We start from the raw sequence: 22,974 nt of genomic DNA on the forward strand, positions 1-22,974 counted from the left end.
TTGGAAATCTCAAAATTATTTTAAAGATTGTTTTTCTTCTTAATATGCTAAAACATGGGTTTGTTTTAAAAATCAAGACATAACACACAGCTTCAAAAATTCTTGCCCCTAGTCCATTTAAATCATCAAGGTAAGAAGTTTTTTGGTATTCAGCATTATACAGTAAGCTCTTTTTCCATGATAGTTGTAGTCTTTTGTCAGAATGACTTTTTCCCCCTCATTTTTTCTCAGTAGTTCATAGATTTGTTCCACTGTCTTCTTTCTTTCAGTATTGCAGATAAGAAGTCCAATGATACTCTGATATTCTTTCTTTTATAAATAACAATTTTTCTGTCCAGTAACTTATCTATAAGTTAGGAACTTTACTGCAATAAAGCTGAGTATGTATTGTTCTATATTAATCTTTCTCAAAATGCAATGAGACTTTTCATTCTAAAGAACTAAGTCTTATCCTTTTCTCCGTCTATTCCTTTTTTCCCTATGGAACTTTTGCATTTCATCGTTAAATTGCCTTTGTCTGAATATCCCATCATTTCTATTTCTCTTTTTCTTTGTTATGAATTAATTCTACCGTTTAATTTTAAAAAGTTTATATGATATACTTTGAAAATTATAGAAAGGTTGCAGGCATAGTTTAGAGTTCTGGTATATCCTGCACATGCTTTCTTTAACCACCGTAAAACTATCAAAACTAAGAAATTAACGTTAGTACCATACTCTTTAAAAAATAACCATCTTTGTTGAGGATATGCTGATACCTGAGAAAATTACAATTATGTAACTTATGGATAATAGTTAACAGTAATATTGTAATATTTTGCAGCAAAGTCAATTCTAAGGGACAGCAATGGGGGGTATAAAAAGGTATGGGATTTTTCCTTTTGGATTAATGAAAATGTTCTAAAATTGACTGGGGTGATGACAGCACAACTCTGTTAAAAATGAGAACTGCTGAGTGTACACTTTGAATGGGTTGTACAAAACATGGGACTGTATAACACAGTGAATCCTATGATGGAAGATGGACTGTGGTTAAACAAATATGAGAATGTTTTCTCAAGAACATAACAAATATATAATACTAATACAGGGTGTTAATAATCGAGTGTGTTGGGGATTTGGCCATGGTTGTAATATTTTGATGATGTGCTTTCATGGCAACAAATGTTTCACAAAATGCAAGGTGTTTCTAGCAGTTTGGCATTATTTATGAATTCCAAAAATAGATATTGGATTATATTTTGTAAACTGGTCTGTTCCTCTGGTTACATTAGATTGTATTGGATTCAGAGGGTTTCACTCTTACTTGGTTAAATTATGATTAAGGCTTTGATTGGGCCATTTTGGTAGGATGTTGAGTCCCTGCCCTGTTGGTGGATGGATGGGAGCTCACAGAAAAAATAACAAGGCAGAGGAGTTGGTTGGAGTTTAATGCTGGAGCCCCAGGAAGTAAATACACAAAGAAGCAGGTATGTGGGGAAAGAGAGGAGGCTCCACTAGACATGGCAGAGGCCCTGGGAATTGTGCCTGATAGTTCACAGCCAGCCTTATGGAGTGAGCAGAGCAGCTCAGCCTGGAGAGAAATGACCTGAGCCCTGGGAGAGAGACAAGACTTATCCCAGCCTACAGTCGATATTGGAAGAAGCTGGAATGATGGAGCCTTAAGAGGAAGAGGAAGGCTGAATGTTGGCAGCCATCTTGCTCCAACACGTGGCAACAGACTTTGGTGAGGGAAGTAACTTATGCTTTCTGGCCTGGTAAGGACTGTAAGCTTCTACCCCCAATAAATACCCTTTACAAAAGCCAACAGATTTCTGCTACTTTGCATTAGCATCCTTTTGGCTAATATAGTGTTGTTGGTGGAGTGAGATATGGGAACCCTATATGATGATAAGTTTGTAAGTTCATAACTTTTACTATACACTTTTTGTTTATATATGTTCATGTATGGACATATTTCAATAAAAATTTTAAAATGACCAACTTTTTGGATTTTTCCGGTTGTTTTGCTAATATCTGTTTTCTGTTCCTGGATCCCACATTGCATCTGTTACCCTATCTCCCAAGTCTCCTCCAATCTTTGACAGTTCTTAGTATTTTCTTGTCTTTCATGATCTTGAGATTTTTGGAGAGTACTGGTCAATTACTTTATAGACTGTCTCTCAGTTTTGGATTTTCTGATGTCTCATGATGGACTTGAGGTCATACATTTTGGGGAAGAATACCACAGAATACCTCAGTGCATCACATCAGGTGGTACATGATGTTGATAGATTTTTATTGGTGATGCTAGCCTTTATTACTTGGTTAGGGTGGTATCTGCCAGGTTTCTCCACTATAAAGTAAACTATATTTACTCTTGGAGACACTTGAAGTTTATACAAACATCTTGTTTCTCATCAAAATTTCACCCACTCATTTTAGCATGCATCAGTGGCTCTTGTCTGCAACAATTATGGTCTGTTCTTTTAATAATGATTTTCTATTTCCCTCGTTACTTATTCAGTTATTAATCAGAATTCTTTTGTAAGGAATAGTTGTCCCAGCTCCTCCATTTATTTATTTCTTCAGTTATTTATGCTAATATGGATTCTGATATACATGTGTATATATATATGTGTGCATATGTATGTGTATGTATGTATATTTACTTTGGGAATAATTAAATATTTAAATCACCCCATTTTGGCCACTCCCATAAAACTATTTTCATTTGGCATTTTTACATTTATATGTATTACATTAGTCAAATTTATATTTAAAATTACCTAATATTATATCACAAACTTGCCGCATTGCTTCATACGCTCTCATAATTATAATTTAAGTAACTATATTCTGTCACATTGATATACCATAACATATTTAACTTAATATTAAATATTTGGTTGTTCACAAATATTACTGTAGACAATTTTGTGGTTTAAATATTTTGGCACATTGGCTTGTGGCTTCTATTGAATCTCTTAAAATAATTCAATAAGAATGAAGTTGGGTTAAAAGTCTTTCTGTGATTTATAGGAATTATTTTGGATTAACCTTTTATCTTTATTAGGAGTAATAAAATTTTCCCAGTAGATTGTCTTAATTTATGGTTATAATTTTTCCCATCCAGAAAATTATTTTTGAAGAATAACATTTGCTGAACTCTTTTTTTTTTTTTTTAAAAAAAGGCTGCTGGTATGGTTTCTTAGCTAAAGTGGCCTTCTGAATGATCATATTATTAAAAACATTCTCCCACTTATTTCCTAATTCTATTATGATTTCACTTTTATATTTAAATATTTGATCACTGAAATTTATTTGTTATATGTAGTGAAGTAGTATAAGACTTTACTTGTATTTTTTTTTTTTTGCAGATGACTAATGATCTGTCTCAGCATCATTTATTGCATATCCATTCCTTTTCCCTGCTGCTGAGAACTGAAATCTCTATCAATTATTATATTGCAATATATTTTTCATTTTATTTCTGGACTATATTCTGTTGATGTGTCTGTAACTTATATACCAGTATTATATTACTTTAGTTATTGTGTAGCTTTGTAATATTTTTAGCATCTGGCAGTCTCCTTTTTTAATTTCTCCCTACCCCCCAAATTTCATGGGTTCTTTCATGTTTGTTTTAATCTTTGGATTCTAAGACAATAATATTGTTATTTTGTTGTGTAAATTGTTCCAGCTTTGTTTTGGAGGAACAATTCTTTGAGATTATCTCCTGGACTTTTCAACCCTTTTTTCTTAACCACCTCCTTAGTTTCTGCCACCACAAGATATTTCTGGCTCATCTTGTATTTTTCCTGCCCCAGCCATTTCTCCAAGGAGCCTTGGTTCCTTTTCTTAGAAAACAGACTTTAGAAATCAAGTTCTAGGTGCCAAATGTGCTCATTGCTACAGGAGTGTCACTGCTTCTAGGTTCATCAGTGAAAAGAATTAGAAAATATATGTATGTATACTAGCTCACACATATACACACATCTGTATTTATTTCTGTATCCATCTTTGTGTATTTTTAAAAACCACACCTCAGACTCCAATCCAACACCTCAGAGTTCATTCCTGCCTTCTCCCTTTCCTTATTTTAACTTCTTTCTCAGGTAAGAAATCTAACTCATATAATTTACAATGTATTTGCTTATTTTTATACCTGTAATTTCAGAATTGCTACTTCATACCCTGTGAGAAACAAATGTACCAACCACAGTACAGTGTTTGAATGCAGTTCTTTTTATCTTTAACCTTACAGTTTCCAGTTAAAACTGTTATTTAGGTCACCTCTTTCCTTTCTCTTGCAATCTCTTCAGTGTACTTATGTAATTCATTTGTAATATAGTTTGATTCATTTGTTAGTGTGCATTTCATCCTGAAGGGTTTTCCTAACAATCTGGTTGATATTTTTAAAAATTTACATATAGTAAAATTCACTTTTTGTTTTGTACAGTTTCATGGGTTTTGACAAATGCGCAGTCATATATTCACAATCACAGTTGGATTCAGAACAGTTTCATCATCCTATATTACTTTGTTCTGCCCTTTTGGTGTCAGACCTTCCCCACACCTAGCAACTACTGATTTATTATCTGCCTCTATAGTTTCACCTTATCCAGAATATCATGTAAATGGATAAGTAACCTTTTGAGTCTGGTAGGATGCATTCGAGATTCAGTCATGTTGTTGTAGTAATCAGTAGCTGTTCCTTGTTATTACTGCTTGGTATTCTATTGTCTGGATGTGCCCCAACTTGTTTGTACATTCACACTGGGGTTGTTTCCTGTTTTGGGCAATTAGGAATAAAATTGCTATAAACATTCACATACAGATTTTTGTATACGTATGAGTTTTCTTTTGAGTAAATATCTAAGGTAGGATTGCTGAGTCTTATGATACTTACATGTTCATAAGAGCTACCAAACAGTTTTTGCAAAGTGGTTGCATCATTTTGCATTCCTACCAGCATTGTATGAGTTTCAGTTGCTACCCATCCTCTTTAACACTTGGTATTACCTGATTTTTTTAGCCATTTTAATAGGTGTGTAGTGATACCTTAACTGCAATTTTAATTTTCATATCACTAATTACTAATGGTATTGATCACCTTTTCATGTGTTTATTTACTACCTGTATATCTTTTCTGGTCAAATGTCTCCTTAGATGTTTTGTCCCTTTTTTATTGTAGAGTGTGTTTATTTATTGTTGAGCTGTGAGAGGGATTTGTATGTACTCTGGCTATGTCTTTTATTAGATAGAAGTTTTGCAAACTATGTCAGTCTGTGACTTAACTTTTCGTTCTCTTTCACAGATCTGAACTTCTTAATTTTGATAAAGTCCTATTTATCCATTTTTCCTTCTATGAATTATGCTTCATATCTAAAAATATTTTTCTAACCTAAGGTTAGATTTTCTCCTAAGTGTTTTATAGATTTGCATTTTATAATTAAGTGTATGACTTTTGTCTAAGGAGTGAAGTGTTGATTTTTGTATAAGGAGTAAGATGTAGGTCATGGTTCAGTTTTATTTTTGCCTATGGATATCTATTTGTTTAGTTAGACTATGAACTCCTTAGCAACAGAGACTGTATCTTCTAATCTTCATTATGTGACAATATTACAATGCTCTACATAGCAGATATACTTCAAATTTGTAACTGAATGACTTATTCTTAGTTTCTATTTTAATCATACCCTCTCTACCCAGTTATCTATGAGTGGTTCTTTTGTTTCCACAATATTAGATCCAAACCTTAATACCTATCATTGAAAGTTATCTATTAGTATAGATTACTGTCTGTAGCCTTCAAAATAAATCAGTTTTATTTTTCAGTAATTCTTGATGGCATGGATAATTTTAAATTGTTGTTTTGTATTTCTAAAAAAAAAATGACTTTTGAATTCTATATTTTAGCCACAATTATTCCTCTTTGCCAAGATCCCCGCCTGTCTATCTTTATTGATGTGGTTTCAATTGTGGATTTACCTAATAGAGGATGTAAGGAACAGACCAGATGGCCAGATTGCCAGATTCTCTTTGAGATGGATCCTGCCTACCAAAATAAAGTAAGTTTAAAATTAGCTCATTTTAGGAAATATTCAGTTTAAGGAGCAGAAACCCACTGAAATTATCCTAGATGAAACAGATTTTTTGAAAGATTAGAATATAATAATTCATGACAGCTGGATAGTCATTAAGATTATGTACACATCCTTATGATCTCTTATCTCTGCTCACCTCTGTGTGTCTTTTCAACTTGCACCTTCCAATATGTTGGCTTGCCATGGCGCCAACTCTTTCCATTACCATCTAACTGGTTATATTTGTTCAAATTCACAGGAGGATCTAATTGATTTAGTTTGGGTCATGATTCTACCCTAAACAAATTAGCTGTGTCTTGGGAATTAGGTGAGGTCACATAGTATATGGAGGAGCCTTTTCTTGGGCTACTCTTCAGCATACACTCTAAAACAGGATGGTTAGTAGGAGAATAAATGATTGGTATTTCCAGTACATGACTAAAAATAATGGTAATTATAAAGCTAAATAGCCTTGTAAACTTTTCCTTAAAAACAAAATATAAAAGAACCATCTAAATTTCTTGAAGGCTTATATTTCCAACATATTTAGATAGTAAAAGAGTCTCCTAATGAACTCTACATAAGACTTATAACTTAATTTTAACAAAAACTATTAGCATATTAAGCCACACCTTTATCATGGTTAAAATAAAAATTCTGACTAACTTTTTAACATTTTTATTTACAGATTGTAAGCCTCCTGACTATTATTGGTAATTCAATGAGCCTAGTTAATTTTTACAGCTACAAGTTTACAAAGTATTGTACCATGGTAGAAAAGGCCAAAATCATGAGTATGAAACTATCATCTATGAGAGAAGACTTATCCTCAACACAGTTTAAAATTATACTAGATAAATTCATCAGCTATTTTAGACATATTGTTACTATGGCCATTGAGAAGCGCATTGGTGTTTTCAAGGTTTTGAGTCTTCGTTATCAGTTAGAATGTTTACCATATGTTGACAGTGTCCTACATACTAGTTACTCCCTCTTGCAATCTGTAATTCAGAGAAAGAATGAAAATCTTTTGGAGGTAAGTATTTTGACATTTTCTATTGCTTACGAATATTACAGAATAGTCATTATAGCTAAAATATACACTTATAAAATATACATGATAAATTTAATCCTCAGAAAATTCCAATATGCATTACATTTGTTTGGATTCTTGACTAAATTACTTCCTCAAAGAAACGCTCTCTGATCACCATAACTAAAATTTCACCCCATATCACGTGTCCCCTTCTTTCTCTGTTTTATCTTTATCGTGTGCATCACTACCTGGCATTTTGTTTGTTAATCATCTCCTCTACTGGAATGTAAACTTCATCAAACTAGAAGTGTCTGAGATAAATGTCAGCATTTCACTGTGTATTAAGGCTGACCCCTTTTTAGGAAGACTTATGGATGGAAAGATCTCCTCTAAGACCACAGTGGTTTGGGGACTAGAAGAGATTTCAGAGTTGAGAAAGGATGAAAATGTAGGAGCACCCACAATAACCTGCCCTTTCATTGATTAATCCTCTCTATCTCCACGTAAGTTTCTAGGACACATATATATGTTAGTAGACCAACCATGGACCACAAAATACCCTCAGATAGTGCCCTTGACTAGTTTTAGAATATGAATTTATAATAATAACTACTATTCATTTATTGTCAGTCCACTAATAATTATTGTAATATTATATGTCTATTATATGCCAGGCATTGTACTAGGGCCTTGAAAACAATGATGATGAATAGACTTATTCTTGCACTCATAGAATTTAGTCTAGTAGAAAATACATACTCAAAAAGCTGTTCCAATAACACAACCACTTTGAAATAGAAAGTAGAAGTTGCTATAATAATATGTAATAGAAGTGCCTAACCTAACCTAGACAGAGTCATGGACAACTTGCTAAAAGAACTCCTAACATCAAAAAGGGGAATACGAGGTAGCCAGCTGGGGGGAGTGCTGTGGAAGCAACCAGGGAAGACAAGGATTATTCCTGGAGTATTAGTTTAGTTCAGATTCATTTGCCTATAACAGAAAACAAAAAATAACAGTGGTTGGGATGTCATCAAGATGGCAATGTAGGAAACGGACTTTGGCCCAGTGGTTAGGGCGTCCGTCTACCACATGGGAGGTCCGCGGTTCAAGCCCCGGGCCTCCTTGACCCGTGTGGAGCTGGCCCATGCGCAGTGCTGATGCGCGCAAGGAGTGCCCTTCTACACAGGGGTGTCCCCTGCGTAGGGGAGCCCCACGCGCAAGGAGTGCACCCATAAGGAGAGCTGCCCAGCGCGAAGGCGGGAGCAGCCTGCCAAGGAATGGCCCCGCCCACACTTCCCGTGCTGCTGACAACAGAAGCGGACAAAGAAACAAGACGCAGCAAAAAGACACAGAAAACAGACAACCGGGGGAGGGGAATTAAATAAATAAAAATAAATCTTTAAAAAAAAAAAAGATGGCAATGTAAGGTATCTCCCAGAAAAGTCTCCCCTCAGAAACATCTAATAAAAGGACAAATCCTTCTTGCTTGGAACTCTGGAGGAAGACAAAGACTGGAGAAAGACACCACAAATGCTGAGTCAAAGGAAAAATAAACAACAAAACAGAAGGTAAGGAAATCTGTGAGTCAGACCTGTCAGTCTGGACCTCTCTCTGTCACTCAGTCCTGTATGGCACACAGGAACAGCACTCTGGCCTACATAACTCCTGCCAAGGACACAGACCACAGAGCCACTCACAGCACTGAGTTAGAACCCACATATGTGCAGCCACATAGACCCAGGGCAGAACCCCGCAAGGAACAAAAGAGATCCATGGCAAAACTGTTGGCAAGAAGTGCACACACCCAACCTAGTCTCTCTTTGCTGGAGCACTTACATGAAAAAAGAACTTTTTGAACGTTGACCTCATCTGACTCCCTGGGGCAGGACAGCCTAATGTGGAAGTTAGTGGAGGCAGAAAAGCGTCAGGGAAAAAAAGAGCCTAACTTCAGTAAGGTGGGATGGGACCTAGGACTGAAAAATGTAATGAAAACTGCACTGAGTGAGGGAGACCGTTTGAGCAAATCACAGGAGCCAGGGAGAAAAATCTGCACAAAAACAGAACAGCTCAGGATTCCTGGAGAAGGAACAGAAGAAAGGAAGCCTTCTCCTGTAGATGAAACAACTGAAAATAAAAGGGCAATTTAAAAAGTTGCACTATATGTCCAGGGCAAGAAACAGTTACAGAAAACCTGAGAAAATGTTAAGTATTAAACCTGGGCTACTCTACAGAGTCAGTATGGATTGCAGCAAATATCTAAGAGGCATGTTAACACATAGCCAGTCTACAGTAACACCCTTGGCATGAGGGAAAAACTGACTTTCAGAATTAATATGTCAAAATAATGATACCCAGATATTAGTAGAACTTACAAGCCATAGTAAGAAACAGGAATATATAGACCAGTTAAAGAAACAAAACATCAGAGGAGATACAGGCTTTGGAACAGCTCATCAAAGATGTTCATTCAAATTCCTTTAGAAATAAACTAAAAATGGATATAGAGCTAAAGGATATTAAGACAATATGTGAGCAAAATGTTTAAAAAGAAACTTAGAATTTATGGGGTTTAAAAGCACAATAATGGTGATTAAAAATACACTGGAAATACAACCAGCAAGATGGCAGAGTCAGGAGCTCCTAGAGTCAGCTCCTGCTACAGGGCAGTTATCACCCAGAGCTAACTGAAGCACCTGTTTGGGGCTCCAGAAGACCAGAAGAGCATACTTCTTGAAAGAATGGGAGCTGACTGCCCAACTGCCCAGCCGCAGAGGAGATTCACAAGTAGAGCATGCCCAGGAGGCCAGTACCCATCCTAACTGGTGGCATAGGCTGCCTTGGGAGCTATTCTGCTGCTGGAATTGGAAGCTCTATTTCCCAAAAATGGGGGAGGAAGAGATGGTTGGGCATCAAATTCAGCTACTGATTAGTAAATTCAGCAGACTAAAGTATAATCCTAAGAACAGCTAAACTGTGAACCTGTCAAAGTCAGAGGCTGGTAGCTGCCATTTTAACTCTGCCCCTGGCACAAGGGAAAGCAGAGTGGACTGAAAACCACAGTGTTAGTAAGGACCGGTTACTTTACATCAGACCAGATTGAGCTCTAGCATAAGCCCTAGCCACATCTGTGTCAGGGAGGAAGCACCAGCCTGTCCTGGTAACTGCAGGTACATTCAGCTGGCATAGACTGAATAGTCAGAATTCTATGGGGACAACTGCAGTCATTTCGGACTTCCATGGCATGATTGCTGCCCACACCTGAAGCTCCATCCCCACCCGAGGCACAGTAGATAGAGTATGAATCTTTATCAGTCTCTCAGGCAACCACAGTATAGGCCTGCAAGACTTGAATTATTACACAGTGGTGGCTCTAGGAGAAAGTTGGGAGAAGCTTAATTCGTCCCTGGGGCAATGAAGGCAACTTGAGTCTCCACAGTTTACAGCACCAAATGCTCCTAATACAAAGCAAGGGAAAAAGGGCAAGAAAACCCTATACTAAAGAGAGAAACTGCACCCAGAATAAATAGCAGATGCCAAGACACCAACAAAAAATTACAATTCCCACCAAGAAAAAGGAAGATATGGCCTAGTTAAAGGAACAAGATAAGCTTCCAGATATCATGAAGGAGTTGAAAAAACTAATCATAGATATTCAAGCAAATCTCCTTGATAAATTCAACAAGATGGCTCAAGAGATAAAGGATATTAGACATTGGATGAGCACAAGAATTTGAAAGCATACATAGAAAAATAGATCTTATGGGAATGTAAGGTGCAATAAATGAAATTAAAAATACACCGGAGCCATATAATAGCAATTTGAGGAGGCAGAAGAAAGGTTTGGTGAGGTTGAAGAAATGGCCTCTGAAAGTGAACATGCAAAAGAATACATGAAGAAAAGAATGGAAAAAATTGAACAAGGTCTCAGGGGACTAAAATATAGCAAAAGACATACAAACATACATGTTGTGGGTGTCTCAGAAGGAGAACAGAAGAGAAAAGGGGCAGAAGGAATATCTGAAGAAATAATGGTAGAAAACTTTCGAACCCTATTGAAAGATATCCGTGTCTAAGAAACATAATGTACTCACATCTGAATAAATCTGAATAGACCAACTCCAAGACACATACTAACCAAAATGTCAAATGCCAAAGACAAAGAATTCTGAGAACAGCAAGAGAAAAGCAGTGCATCACTATAAGGGATACCTAATTAGACTAAGTGCTGATTTCTCATCAGAAACCATGGAGGCAAGAAGACAGTGGTATGATATATATAAGATGCTGCAAGAGAAAACCTTCCAGTCAAGAATCTTATGTCTGGCAAGATTGTCTTTCAAAAATGTGGGTGAGTTTAGAATACTCACAGTAGAAACTGAGGGAGTTTGTAACCGAGAGACTGGCTGTGCAGGAAATACTAAAAGATGTGTTACAGCCTGAAAAGAAAATACAGGAGATAGAGGCTGAATGAGAGTCTAAAAATGAAGATTATGTCAATAAAAGTAACTAAAACTGTCAAAGGAGTGGTGAAAATAATATCTGATAGATAAAACCTAGACATTCAGGAATAAACTTAACCAGCAATGTAAAGCTCTTGTATTCAGAAAACTACAAATCATTTTTAAAAGGACTTCTAAAAAAACCTAAATAATTGGAAATATTCCATGCTCATGAATTGGAAGATGAAATATCATTAGGATGTCAATTCTACTCAAATTGATATAAAGATTCAGTGCAATCCCTATAAAATTCTGTCAGCATCTTAAAAATAAATGGAAAACACAATTATCAAGTTTATTTGGAAGTATAAGGGGTCCTGAATAGCTAGAAATATTTAAAAAGGAAAAGCAAAGTTGGAAGACTCTCATTTCCAGACTTTAAATCATATTACCTAGCTGTAGTGGTAAAAACAGCATGGTACTGGCATAAAGGCAGACATGTAGACCAATGGAACTGAACTGATGTTCAGAAATAAAGCCCCACATCTGTGGTCAAGTGTTTGTGGACTAGCCTATCAAACCCACCCAGCTTGAGCAGAACAGTCCATTCAACAAATGGTGCTGAGAGAGCTGGATATCCACAGCCAAAAGAAGTAAAGAAGACCCCTATATCACACCTTTTACAAAAAATTAACTCAAAATGGATTAAAAAACTAAATATAAAAGGAAGAACCATAAAATTTCTAGAAGAAAATGTAGGAAAATACCTCCAGGACCTGGTGGTAGATGGTGGATTCTTAAAGGAGATAAGAGGAGGACTGAGATGGACTACTCATGTTTAATGCATGTAGAAGTTTTAATTAGCTTTACTGTAAAAGTGTGAAAATGTAGAGAGTTGATTGTAAAACAAAGTAACAGGTGGTTTATAAATGGCAATGTGATTGAAAATGGTAGTCTAGGTATGTAAATACCAATTGACATAAAGCTAGAGAGTGATCTAGGGACTGAATAGCACAGTAAATCCAGAAGTGGACGAGATTTGTGGTTGATGTACATATGCAAGAGTATCCTTTGTGAGTTAGAGCAGATGTACATCACTGTTGTAGGGTTGTGTGAATGTGGAAAAGCATGTGAAAAATACAACTGGAGTGACATATGGACTATAGTTAACAGTAATAATGTAATATTCATGCATCTATACCAAAGATGTAATGTGTTGATAATGGGGGAATATGGAAAAAGTGTGCCAAATGTACACCTGGTAATAATCATAATCTGTAATAAATGTTCCACCATGGTGTGGTGTGTTGATAGAGGAGTGTTGTAAGGGAATTCTGCACATATGCATGATTGTTTTGTAAGTTTACAACTTCTGTCATAATATATTTAAAAAATAATAGCGTGATTTTGGGGGAAAATACACCAAATGTGAGATAAGGGCTATCATTATTTAGTAAGATTTTGACAATATTCTTTCATAATTTCTAACAAATATCTCATGACAATGTAAGGTGTTGGTGGTGGGTTGATGTATGGGACCACTGTATGATTTTATACATGTTTGCTTTGTAATTGCCCAACTTTTGCTGCACACTTATTTATGTATGTTCATGTATAAACAATATAATAATAATAAAAGCGTGAGTTGGGGGAAATGGTTTGGTTAGTAGTAATTTTTTGAGGATGCTCTTTCATCATTAGTTAAAAATGTTTCACAACAATGCAAGGCTTTGGTGGTAGGCTGAGGTATGAGAGCCCTCTATGATGTTGTGTATGTTTGTTCTGTTAGTTCACAGCTATTACCATATGCTTATTTATCTATGTTTATGTATGACTGATATACGTCAATAAATTTTAAAAAATACACCGAAGGCATAGAACAGCTAATTTGAGTGGGCAGAAGAAAGAATCAGTGACTTAGAAGACATGACAACTGCAATCACAGAGACAGAAGAACTGATAATAGTAATTCTGAGCAATGTCTGAGGGACTATACGACAGCATGAGAATTCTGAAAGCAGCAAGAGAAAAGCAATTTATTACATACTAGAGACCCTCAATAAGGCTAATTGCCAATTTCTCATCAGAAACATGGAGGAGAGAAGATAGTGGTATGATATATTCAAGGTACTGAAAAAAAAAAAAAACAAATACCACCTGCCAGTCTCAAATTTTTATCTGACAAAAATCTTCTCTAAAGATGAGGGAGAGTTTAAGGCAGTCACAGGTAAACAAAAACTGAGAGAGTCTGCCACCAAAATCCTCACCTGACAAGAATTGCTAAAAGGAGTTCTTCAGTTTGGAAGGAAAAGAGAAGCTTGTATGAAGAAGTGAAGAACTTCAGTAAAATTAAGTAGATGGGTAAATACAAAACTTAATAGTACTGTATCCTTCAATATATAATTCTACTATTTAATTCCTGTAAGGGTTAGAATACAATTGAATAAAAAATAAGCATATTTCCTGATACTGGACATATAAACTATGAGCTAATGTGGGACAAAAACATCATAAAGGGGACACAAAGGGATATGGTAGCAGAGAATGTGTATACTATTGAGTTGATATCTTTTCAAACTAGTACATTATAGATTTTATATAAACCCACAAAGAAAGTTTAAAAAAATATACAGAAACAGAAATGAGAAAGAGATTGTATTTGTCAGGGTTCTTTAGGGAAACAAAACTGACAGGAGATATTTGTAAATAGTATGAGATTTTATAAAATTGTTGCACATGACTGTGGGGATAACTTTAGGGCAGGCTGCAAGCTACAGACTCTGATGAAGGTCCTCTATGAATTTCCCCGGAGACTCTGGCTTTTGAAGTAGAGTTGGAAATTCTTCTGAATGCTGAGGTCATGCATTGCTTTAGGCAGTCTCCTCAGTTGATTATAGATGCAGTCAGCCACATATGCAATCAACTCTCTGATGATTAAAGTCTTTGAAATGTGTTTGTATTACAGTTAGTCCAGTGCTTGCTTGACAAACAACTGGGCACCATTACCTGGCCAAGTTGACACATTAACTATCTCAAGACCAATCAGATACATCAAAAAAGAAAAAAAAAAAACAACCAGATACATCAAAAAAGAAAAATATTCAAGTGGAGCCTGCAATGAAGGAAAGGAGAGACAGAAAAAGATGTGACACATAAAAACAAAGGATAAAATAGCTGTAGTAAGTCCTGCCTTTATAATAATAATTCTGAATGCTAATGGATTAAATGCCCCAATCAAAAGACATAGATTGGCAGAATGGTTCAAAAAGCACACTCCAATTACATGTTATTTATAAGAGACTCACCTTAGATCCAAAAGTTGAAAGGGAAAGGATGGAAAAAGGTAGTCCATGCAAATTATAACCAAAGGAGATCTACAGTAGCCATACTAGTAGACAAAATAGACTTTAAGTCAAAAGTTGCTATAAGACAAAGAAGGACACAATATATTAATAAAAGGAAGACTACACCAATAAGAAATAACAATGAAAAATATTTCTACACATGACCATGGTGCCTCAAAATACATAAGGCAAACACTGGCAAAACTGAAGGGAGAAATGAACACCTATACAATAATGGGAACATCTAAGCAGAAGACCAGTAAGGAACTGAGAACTTGCATAATATAAATGAACTAGACCTAAAAGACATGTACAGAACACTGAACCCCAAAACAGCTGGATAAACATTTTCTTAAGTGCACATGAATTATTTTCCAGGATAGACTACAGATCACAACAGCCATATAACAAAGATATTGAATCAGTAGTCAAAACCTTCCCAACAAATAAAAGCCCAAGACCAGATGGCTTCAAGGGGAATTATAATAAATATTCCACAAATAGTATCAATCCTGCTCAAACGCAAGAATTTGAGAAGGAATACTACTTAACTCATTCTTTGAGGCTAACATCATCCTAATACCAAATCCACAGGAAAATAAAATAAAATGGATCAAAGATGAATATAACATCTAGGACTACAGAACTCCTGTATGAAAACATAGGGAAGCATCTTCAGGATCTTGTGTTAGGCAATGGTTTCGTAGACCTTACACCAAAAGCGTAAGCAACAAAAGAAAACCTAGATAACTCATCAAAATTTAAACTTTCATGCATCAGAGGACTTGATCAAGAAAGTAAAAAGACAGTTTCCAGAATGGGAGAAAAATATTTGATAATGACATATCTGAAAAGTGCATAATATCCAGAATCTTTAAAGAAATCCCACAACTCAAGAAAAAGGCAAACAACCTAATAAAAAAAAAGGGCAAAATATTTGAATAGACATTTCTATGAGGAAATATGCAAATGGCCAAAATGCACACGAAAAAGTGTTCAATATCATTAGCCATCAGGGAAATACAAATCAAAACCACAATGAGATTCTACTTCATACCTACTAAAATAGTTACTATTGAAAAATGTAAATAATGTGTTAAGAGTAATGTAGAAATTCAGGAACACTCATTAATTATTGGTGGGAATGTGAAGTGTTGCAGCTCTGTGGAAACGTTTGGTAGTCCCTGGTAAAGGTAAGTATAGAATTATCATATGACCCAGCAATCTCAATTCTAGGTATATACTCAGAAGAGTTGAAAGCAGGGAATCAAATAGCTGTTTGCACACCAATGTTCATCATGACATTATTCACAATTTCAGAAGATGGAAGCATCCTAAGTGTCCATCAACAGATGTATGAATAGCAAAATGTGTTATATATCTACAATGAAAGTTGAGGAAAGGAATGAGGTTCTGATACATGCAACATGGATGAACTTGGAAGACATCATGTTTAATGAAATGAAAGAAAAGGACAAATACTGTATGACCTCACTGAAATAGAACAATTAGAGTAATCAAATTCATACAGTCAAAACCTAGAATACAGGTTACCAGGGACTGAGGGGGGCTAGGAAAGGGGACGATAATGCTTAATTGGTATAGAATTTCTATTGGAAATAATGCAAAGTTATCATTGGATGAGGCCGATGAAGGTGGTGATTGCAGTGATACTGTGTAATTAACACACTGATTTTAATATCTATGTGGTTAAAGGGGGAACTTTTTGGTTGTGTTTGTATATGCACACACATGTTACTAAAATTAAAAATAGAAAAATAAAAGTGGCTTGAACAAGATAGAAATTAATTTCTCAGGTGAAAGTTCAGAGAATGACAACTTAGGGCTTGTATGATGGTTTCATGAAGTCATTCACCACTCTGCTGTCCCTAGAGCCTGGTTCTCTTGCACATTCTCCAAGATGCCTGGCATATCTTCAGCTGTCATATCTTTATGCCAGGAAGCATGATGGAAGAAAACAGAGAAGAAGGGAATTTTCCTCCTTCACTTTTAAGGATATTTCCCAGAAGCACCCCGTATTTTTGCTTATATCCTACTTACCAGAACTAAGGTACATATCCTGTCCTAGCTGCAAGACTGACTGAGAAATGTATTCTTTTAATTGGGTGGATGTACTCCAAATAAATTTGTTACAGAGGTGGTGAAGGAAAATGAGTTTGGAGTAGGCAGCAAGCAGATACCTCAACATCAGATAATAGGAAAGGCCCAAAGAGAGCCAGGCATACCTGAAGAATTGAATATATTGTGATGAGGAATTGACAAGAGGTGAATCTAAGGAATTACGTTAAGGGTCTTGCAAGCCATGTCAGGGACTTTGAACATTATTGTCAAGACTATGGGAAATATTACAAGCTTTAGGCAGGTGAATGACTAGGCAATTTACTATTTTTGTAAGGGTCACCCTGGCTACAATGTGGAGAATGGAATGAAGTGCATCAAGACAGAAGGAAAGCTGTTTCCATAGTCTTGGGGAAAACTGATGCTAGCTTGAACTACTATCATAACAATGTGGGGTCTGAGAAGCATGTGGATTCACAATATTTTTAATGGGTGGAAACAACAGAATTTGGTGATTAACTGAATCGGAAGGAAAAGAGAAATACAGGAATTAATGATGCATTCACATTTTAGTTGGGCAGCAAGATGGGCAATGATGCCATTCGTTTGTGAAAGGAAACATAGAACCTGTTAAATTGTACAAAGTTCAAGTAGAGCTATCCAAATATATATGTCTGAATATATATATTTCTAGTACAGAGAAGTCTGTACTGGAAATATTGATTGAATTATCAGTGTGTAGGTTGTCATTGAAATCAGAGTGAATGAGAATGTCCTTGTTTATGGAGAGAAGAGAACCTACAACAGAATTCTGAAAAATAGAAACACTTGGGAGACAGCTAGAGGAAGAAGAGCCTGCAAAGTACTAAGAAGGAGCAGCCAAAGAGACTAAGAGAAAAGCAAGAAAATATTTTGAGGAATATTTAGCAATTTTTAATGTTGCAAAGAGTTTATGGGAGGATTAAAAAGAGTAATAGGTGAAATATATTGTGTGCTAGATCCTCAACTAAATGTACTCTATATATGTTATCGTTAGACCAACAAAAACCTTATACAAAATTACTCTCTATTTTATTTAGGATTCTATTCCCCCAAAAGTATAAGAAAACCCATCAAACAATAATTTATTAAACAGGGGCTTATTAGTCTCATGCAAAAAGGAGTCTGGGTATTGGTAGCCCAGGACTGGTACAATGGCTGTGATGCCATCAGGAAGCAAGACTCCTTCATTCTTTATGTTCTCTTCTCCTTGGCAATGACTGCCGTCCTGTATGTATTCTGTCATAGTTTTTTTCCATTTTTCTCTAACCCATAGCCTAACCTTTTCCTAACCAAGATTCATGGTGTAAGGACATTGCTGTTGTAGGGTACCCAGTGGGGGAATTATTGTGAAAGCTCCCCATGTGGCTGAAAATTTGCCTAGCCCAGAGAAATTAATGCCAGATCAGGACAGTGCCAAGCAGTTAAGACCTTTCCTGCCCCTTTTCTATCTCCTATCCTAGTCCTAGAGGGATCAGAAACTGTTGATAGAAAGCTGAGGTAATAAAATTAATAAAAGACAGAAAACGGCAATGGCAGCTAATCACAACCCAGTGCAGGGCTTAATTTTAAATAAAATTTTTATTTTTGAATAAATTTTTTTTAAAAAAATTTAAAGTGACCAGACTTATTATCTATGTATGAGACCAGAGAAATCTTGGGTGTTGATATTTATTTCACAAATTCCAAAAGGTCTGTGTTAACATATCTCACTAATTTCGCTATCATTATACTGTTTTTTAATTTTTTAAAAAATTTATTGAAATAATCACTCATACACAAACATACATAAACAATATGTGTATAGTAATAGTTGTAAACTTACAGAACAAACATATATAACATCATACAGGACTCTCATACCTCACCCTACTTCTGATACCTTGCATTGTTGTTAAACATTTTAAACTACCACTATCATTATACTTTTTAATCATTTTTCTCCTTGCGTTTCCAGTGGGTTTTTCTTTTTTGCTATATATAGTTAACTTTTATATAAGTATAGTTTGACTATCATCTTCAAAAAGAATGACATTTTATCAAAATGTAATAGTCATCTTTTAAGCGCTTTTAAGTTGCCTAAGTATAAACTACGCCTTTTGTGTTTTTATGTATATTTGTCAGATTAATTTTTGCCCATTTCTTTACTTTCAACTTCCTTGCTCTTCATGTGTTGCTTGTAAACAGCTAAACCTGAATTTTGCTTTTTATCCTAAATTGAGTCTTTTTAAATGGGGAAATCAGTCTTAATCTTTAAATTAACAATTGACATACTTTATTCTTTGCACATCACATTGTTTGTTTTTAATCTACTTTTCCTCTTGTTTTCTTAATGTTCCTTTTATTATTTTGCTCCTTTGATCAGTTGATATACAGTGTTCTCCTCTCTTTTATTCTTTTCAGTTTGGGAGTTCTATTTTGATGATTAGTTTCTTTAATGATAATCTCCTGAGTACCACCTACAATTATGCTTATTTCTCTACTATTAAGTCAAAACAAAATATTTCACCCACTCAGCTGCTGTACTTTTCCACAGTATTGCCTTGTCCCATTAAAACAAGACTTTCAGAATGCTATCATTTCTTAAATCTTCCCTCCTCCAATAGTGAGATGTTGAAAGAGGGTAATTACTTCCCCGAACTCACCAACTCCTAGTTTTTACTGTGATAGCTTGGTACTTTCAGTTCCAGATTATTACTAAAATAGAAGTATGTCTCTTCTATTTAAAAAATTCTTATATAGCCCTTGTACTGCATACTCTCAGAAAGACCATCTACATTTAACTTTATAGAGAATAATCAGATTATATTGTTTACAAGCACTAATGATGGTGCCAGACTGCCAAATTTCAAAACCTGTCATTGATGGTAAAACAAGGATTAGACCTAATCTCATGCCATAAACAACAAGAAAATTGGACAAAATACATAAAAGAAATACTTTCAGACACTGGATAACAGGATGTGTGGTAATATGATCCTGGAGATAAGGGAAACGAAAGAAGGGATTTTTGCCTGTAGATAGGTTTCAGACAAAGTATGGGTTAGGAAAAACTGAAAAGGAGACAGTTGGTCTCACTGAGTTGAGGAGATGGCTGAAAAGTTTAGAGCAGATTATATTATAAAAAAGGGAGCTATGAAGATAGAGTGCCAGATATTTGCCTAGGGAATCCTATTACTCTTTGGCGACTAGGCTGTATAGACCAGGAAAGTCCACAAATCTGGGCCAAAAACAATTAGGGAATTGTAAGCAGAACAATGGTAGAATAATTTCCAAATTTGCTGAAAACTATAAACCAAGAGATTTGAGAAAATCAATGAAACCCAAACATGTGAAACAAAAAGAAAACAACACCAAAATAAATAATAACCAAATTACTAAAAAGTACTAAGAGAAAAGATTAAAAGCAGCAAGCAGGGGGAAAAATTACCTTAAAGAAACAAAACTAGGAATACAGAATAATGGTGAAAAGCTATGCAAGCAGGAAGATAATGAAATGGTATGTTTTTAATGCTGAAAGGGGAAAAAAGCCAATGTAGAATTCTGTAACAATCAAAAATACACTTCAAAAGATTGAACTTGAAATAGGCTAAATGGGAAATTTGGAGTTGTATACAATAAAAAAAAGAAAATCACAGGTGGTCTAAACCCAGAGTTTGGGGTCTTAATGATTTATATATATATTTTTTTCTACTTGGATTTTGTATGGCTGAAGCATATACTACTTGCTTTATAATTTGTAAAAGATCCATGTAATATATTTTTACCTTTTACAAAAAATAGTGAAGGCAAAATAAAAGCATTTTCAGGCAAACAAAAAACCTCAGAGAATTTGTTTCCAGGAGACTTGTACTATGAGAAATGTTAAAGGAATTAGCTCCTTCTGGAGAAAGAAAATGATATCATATGCAAACTTGGGTTACAAAAAGGAATGAAGAGTACCAGAAATGCAAAAATGGCATAAATATAAAAGGCTTTTAACATCACCTTTAAATTTCTTTAAATGTAATTATTTAAAGAAAAATTGATATTGTATTTTGGGAGTTAACATGTAAAAGTAAAATGTTTGCATTCAGTAACCCAAAGGAAAGGAGGAACAAAAATCCTTAAATTAAATGGAAGTATACTAATGTAAAGGCATTGTATTTTAAGTGAAGTGGATAATATTATTTAAAAGCACACAATGCTAAAGTAAAGCTACATATTGTAAACCCCAGAGGAACTTTTTAAAAGGTGGAACAAAAAAGCCAATAATTGACATTAAACAGAATCATAAAAAAGTACTCAACCCAAAATAAGGAAGAAAAAAAATAGGGAAGGATAAGGAAGAGACAAAGAGAAAACATAACAAGATTTAGATTTCAATCTAACAATTCCAGTATTAACAATAAATGTAAGTGATATAAGCATTTCAAATGAAAGAGTTGTTAGACTGGAAGAAAAGGCAAGACATGTTAAATAAAAAGACACAGATAAAGATGGATAAAATTATGCCATGGGTAGTTTTATTAATAGCAGACAAATAGAATTCAGATAGCATGAGCTTCCATAGTGATAATGATATCAAGTCAGCAAGAACACTTAATAATCCTAAATGTTTATTCACTCAGAGCTTCAAAATACATATACCAAAAATTGGCATAATTGAGAAGAGAAATAGACAAATCCACAATTGCAGTTGAGATTTCAACATTTCCTCTGTTGGATGGAACATGCAGACAAAATAATTTAGGATCTTGAAGATTTAAACATTATCCACCAACCAGATAATAATTAACATTGAAAAACACCCCATCCAATAGACAGAAAAATGTACTTTAAAGTGCACATGAAAAATTCACAAAAATAGACCATATGCCAGGACTTAAATCCCAAGAAGAGTCTGAAATCATACCAGGTATCTTCTCCAACTGTAAGAGATGGTTACAAAACAATGTCATCTGGGAAATTCCCAAATATTTGGAAATTAAATAAATAACATATTAAAATAACATGATCAAAGAATAAAACAAAGGTGAAGTAGAAAATATTTTGAATTCAATTAAATGAGAACACAACAAATCAGAATTTGTATAATGCTTTAGTAGTACTTAGAGAAATTTATAACTCTAAATATGTATGACAGAAAAGAATGGTATGTAATCACTGAGCTAAGAGCAAAAGAGCAAACTAAATCCAAAATAAGTAGAAGAAAGGAAATAATATGAGTGCAGCAATCAATGAACTAGGAAATGGGCAAATATTAGTGAAAATGATATAAAAAACTGGTTCTTTTAAAATGTCAGTAAAATTGAAATATTTCCCACTATAATGATTAAGAAAAAAGAGCAAAGGAACAAATTATTAACATCAGGAATAAAAGAGGGGACGTCACTACACATCCTAAAGACATTGAAAAGACAAGGGAATAATAGGAAAAATAATTATGCCACTGATTTCAACACCTTAGATGAAATAGACAGATTCCTTGAATTGACTCACGAAGAAAGCGAACAGTAGAAGTCCTATATCTAATCCAAAAATCGAAGTCATAAATTAAAACCTTTCCATAAAAGGACTCCAGGCCTAGATAACTTTACTGATGAACACTGTTAAAGATTTAAAGAAGAAACCAATACTCTATAAACACTTTCTGAACCTAGGAGGGAAAACTTCCAAGCTCCATCATTATGCTAATAAGAGTCCATCGTTATGCTAATATTAAAGCCAGACAAAACATCACAATAAAGAAAATTAACTGACTGTAGCAGTTTGCTATTATTTATGAATTCCAAAATAGATACTGGATTATGTTTGTAAATTGCTCTGTTCCTCTGGTTACTTTAATTGTATTGGTTTCAGAGGTTTCACTCTTACTTGATTAACTTATGATTAAGGCTTTGATTGGGCCATGTCAGTAGGACACTGAGTCCCCACCCCCTTGGTGGGTAGGGACTCAAAGAGAAAATGACAAGGCAGAAGAGTTG

At 34.9% G+C, this 22,974-nt stretch overlaps 1 protein-coding gene across 1 annotated transcript in view; it reads left to right on the plus strand.

The window, feature by feature from the left end:
* DNAH14 (dynein axonemal heavy chain 14) overlaps window positions 1-22,974 on the plus strand; it is a 499,447-nt gene that overhangs the window by 107,200 nt on the left and 369,273 nt on the right. Inside the window, exons 17-18 of the mRNA XM_058275282.1 lie at window positions 5,902-6,053; window positions 6,757-7,104. Of these exons, the coding sequence (XP_058131265.1) occupies window positions 5,902-6,053; window positions 6,757-7,104 (500 nt within the window). The remainder of the gene's footprint in view (window positions 1-5,901; window positions 6,054-6,756; window positions 7,105-22,974) is intronic.

The sequence above is a fragment of the Dasypus novemcinctus genome, chromosome 13, assembly GCF_030445035.2.
Source record: "Dasypus novemcinctus isolate mDasNov1 chromosome 13, mDasNov1.1.hap2, whole genome shotgun sequence".
Taxonomy (NCBI): Eukaryota; Metazoa; Chordata; class Mammalia; order Cingulata; family Dasypodidae; genus Dasypus; species Dasypus novemcinctus.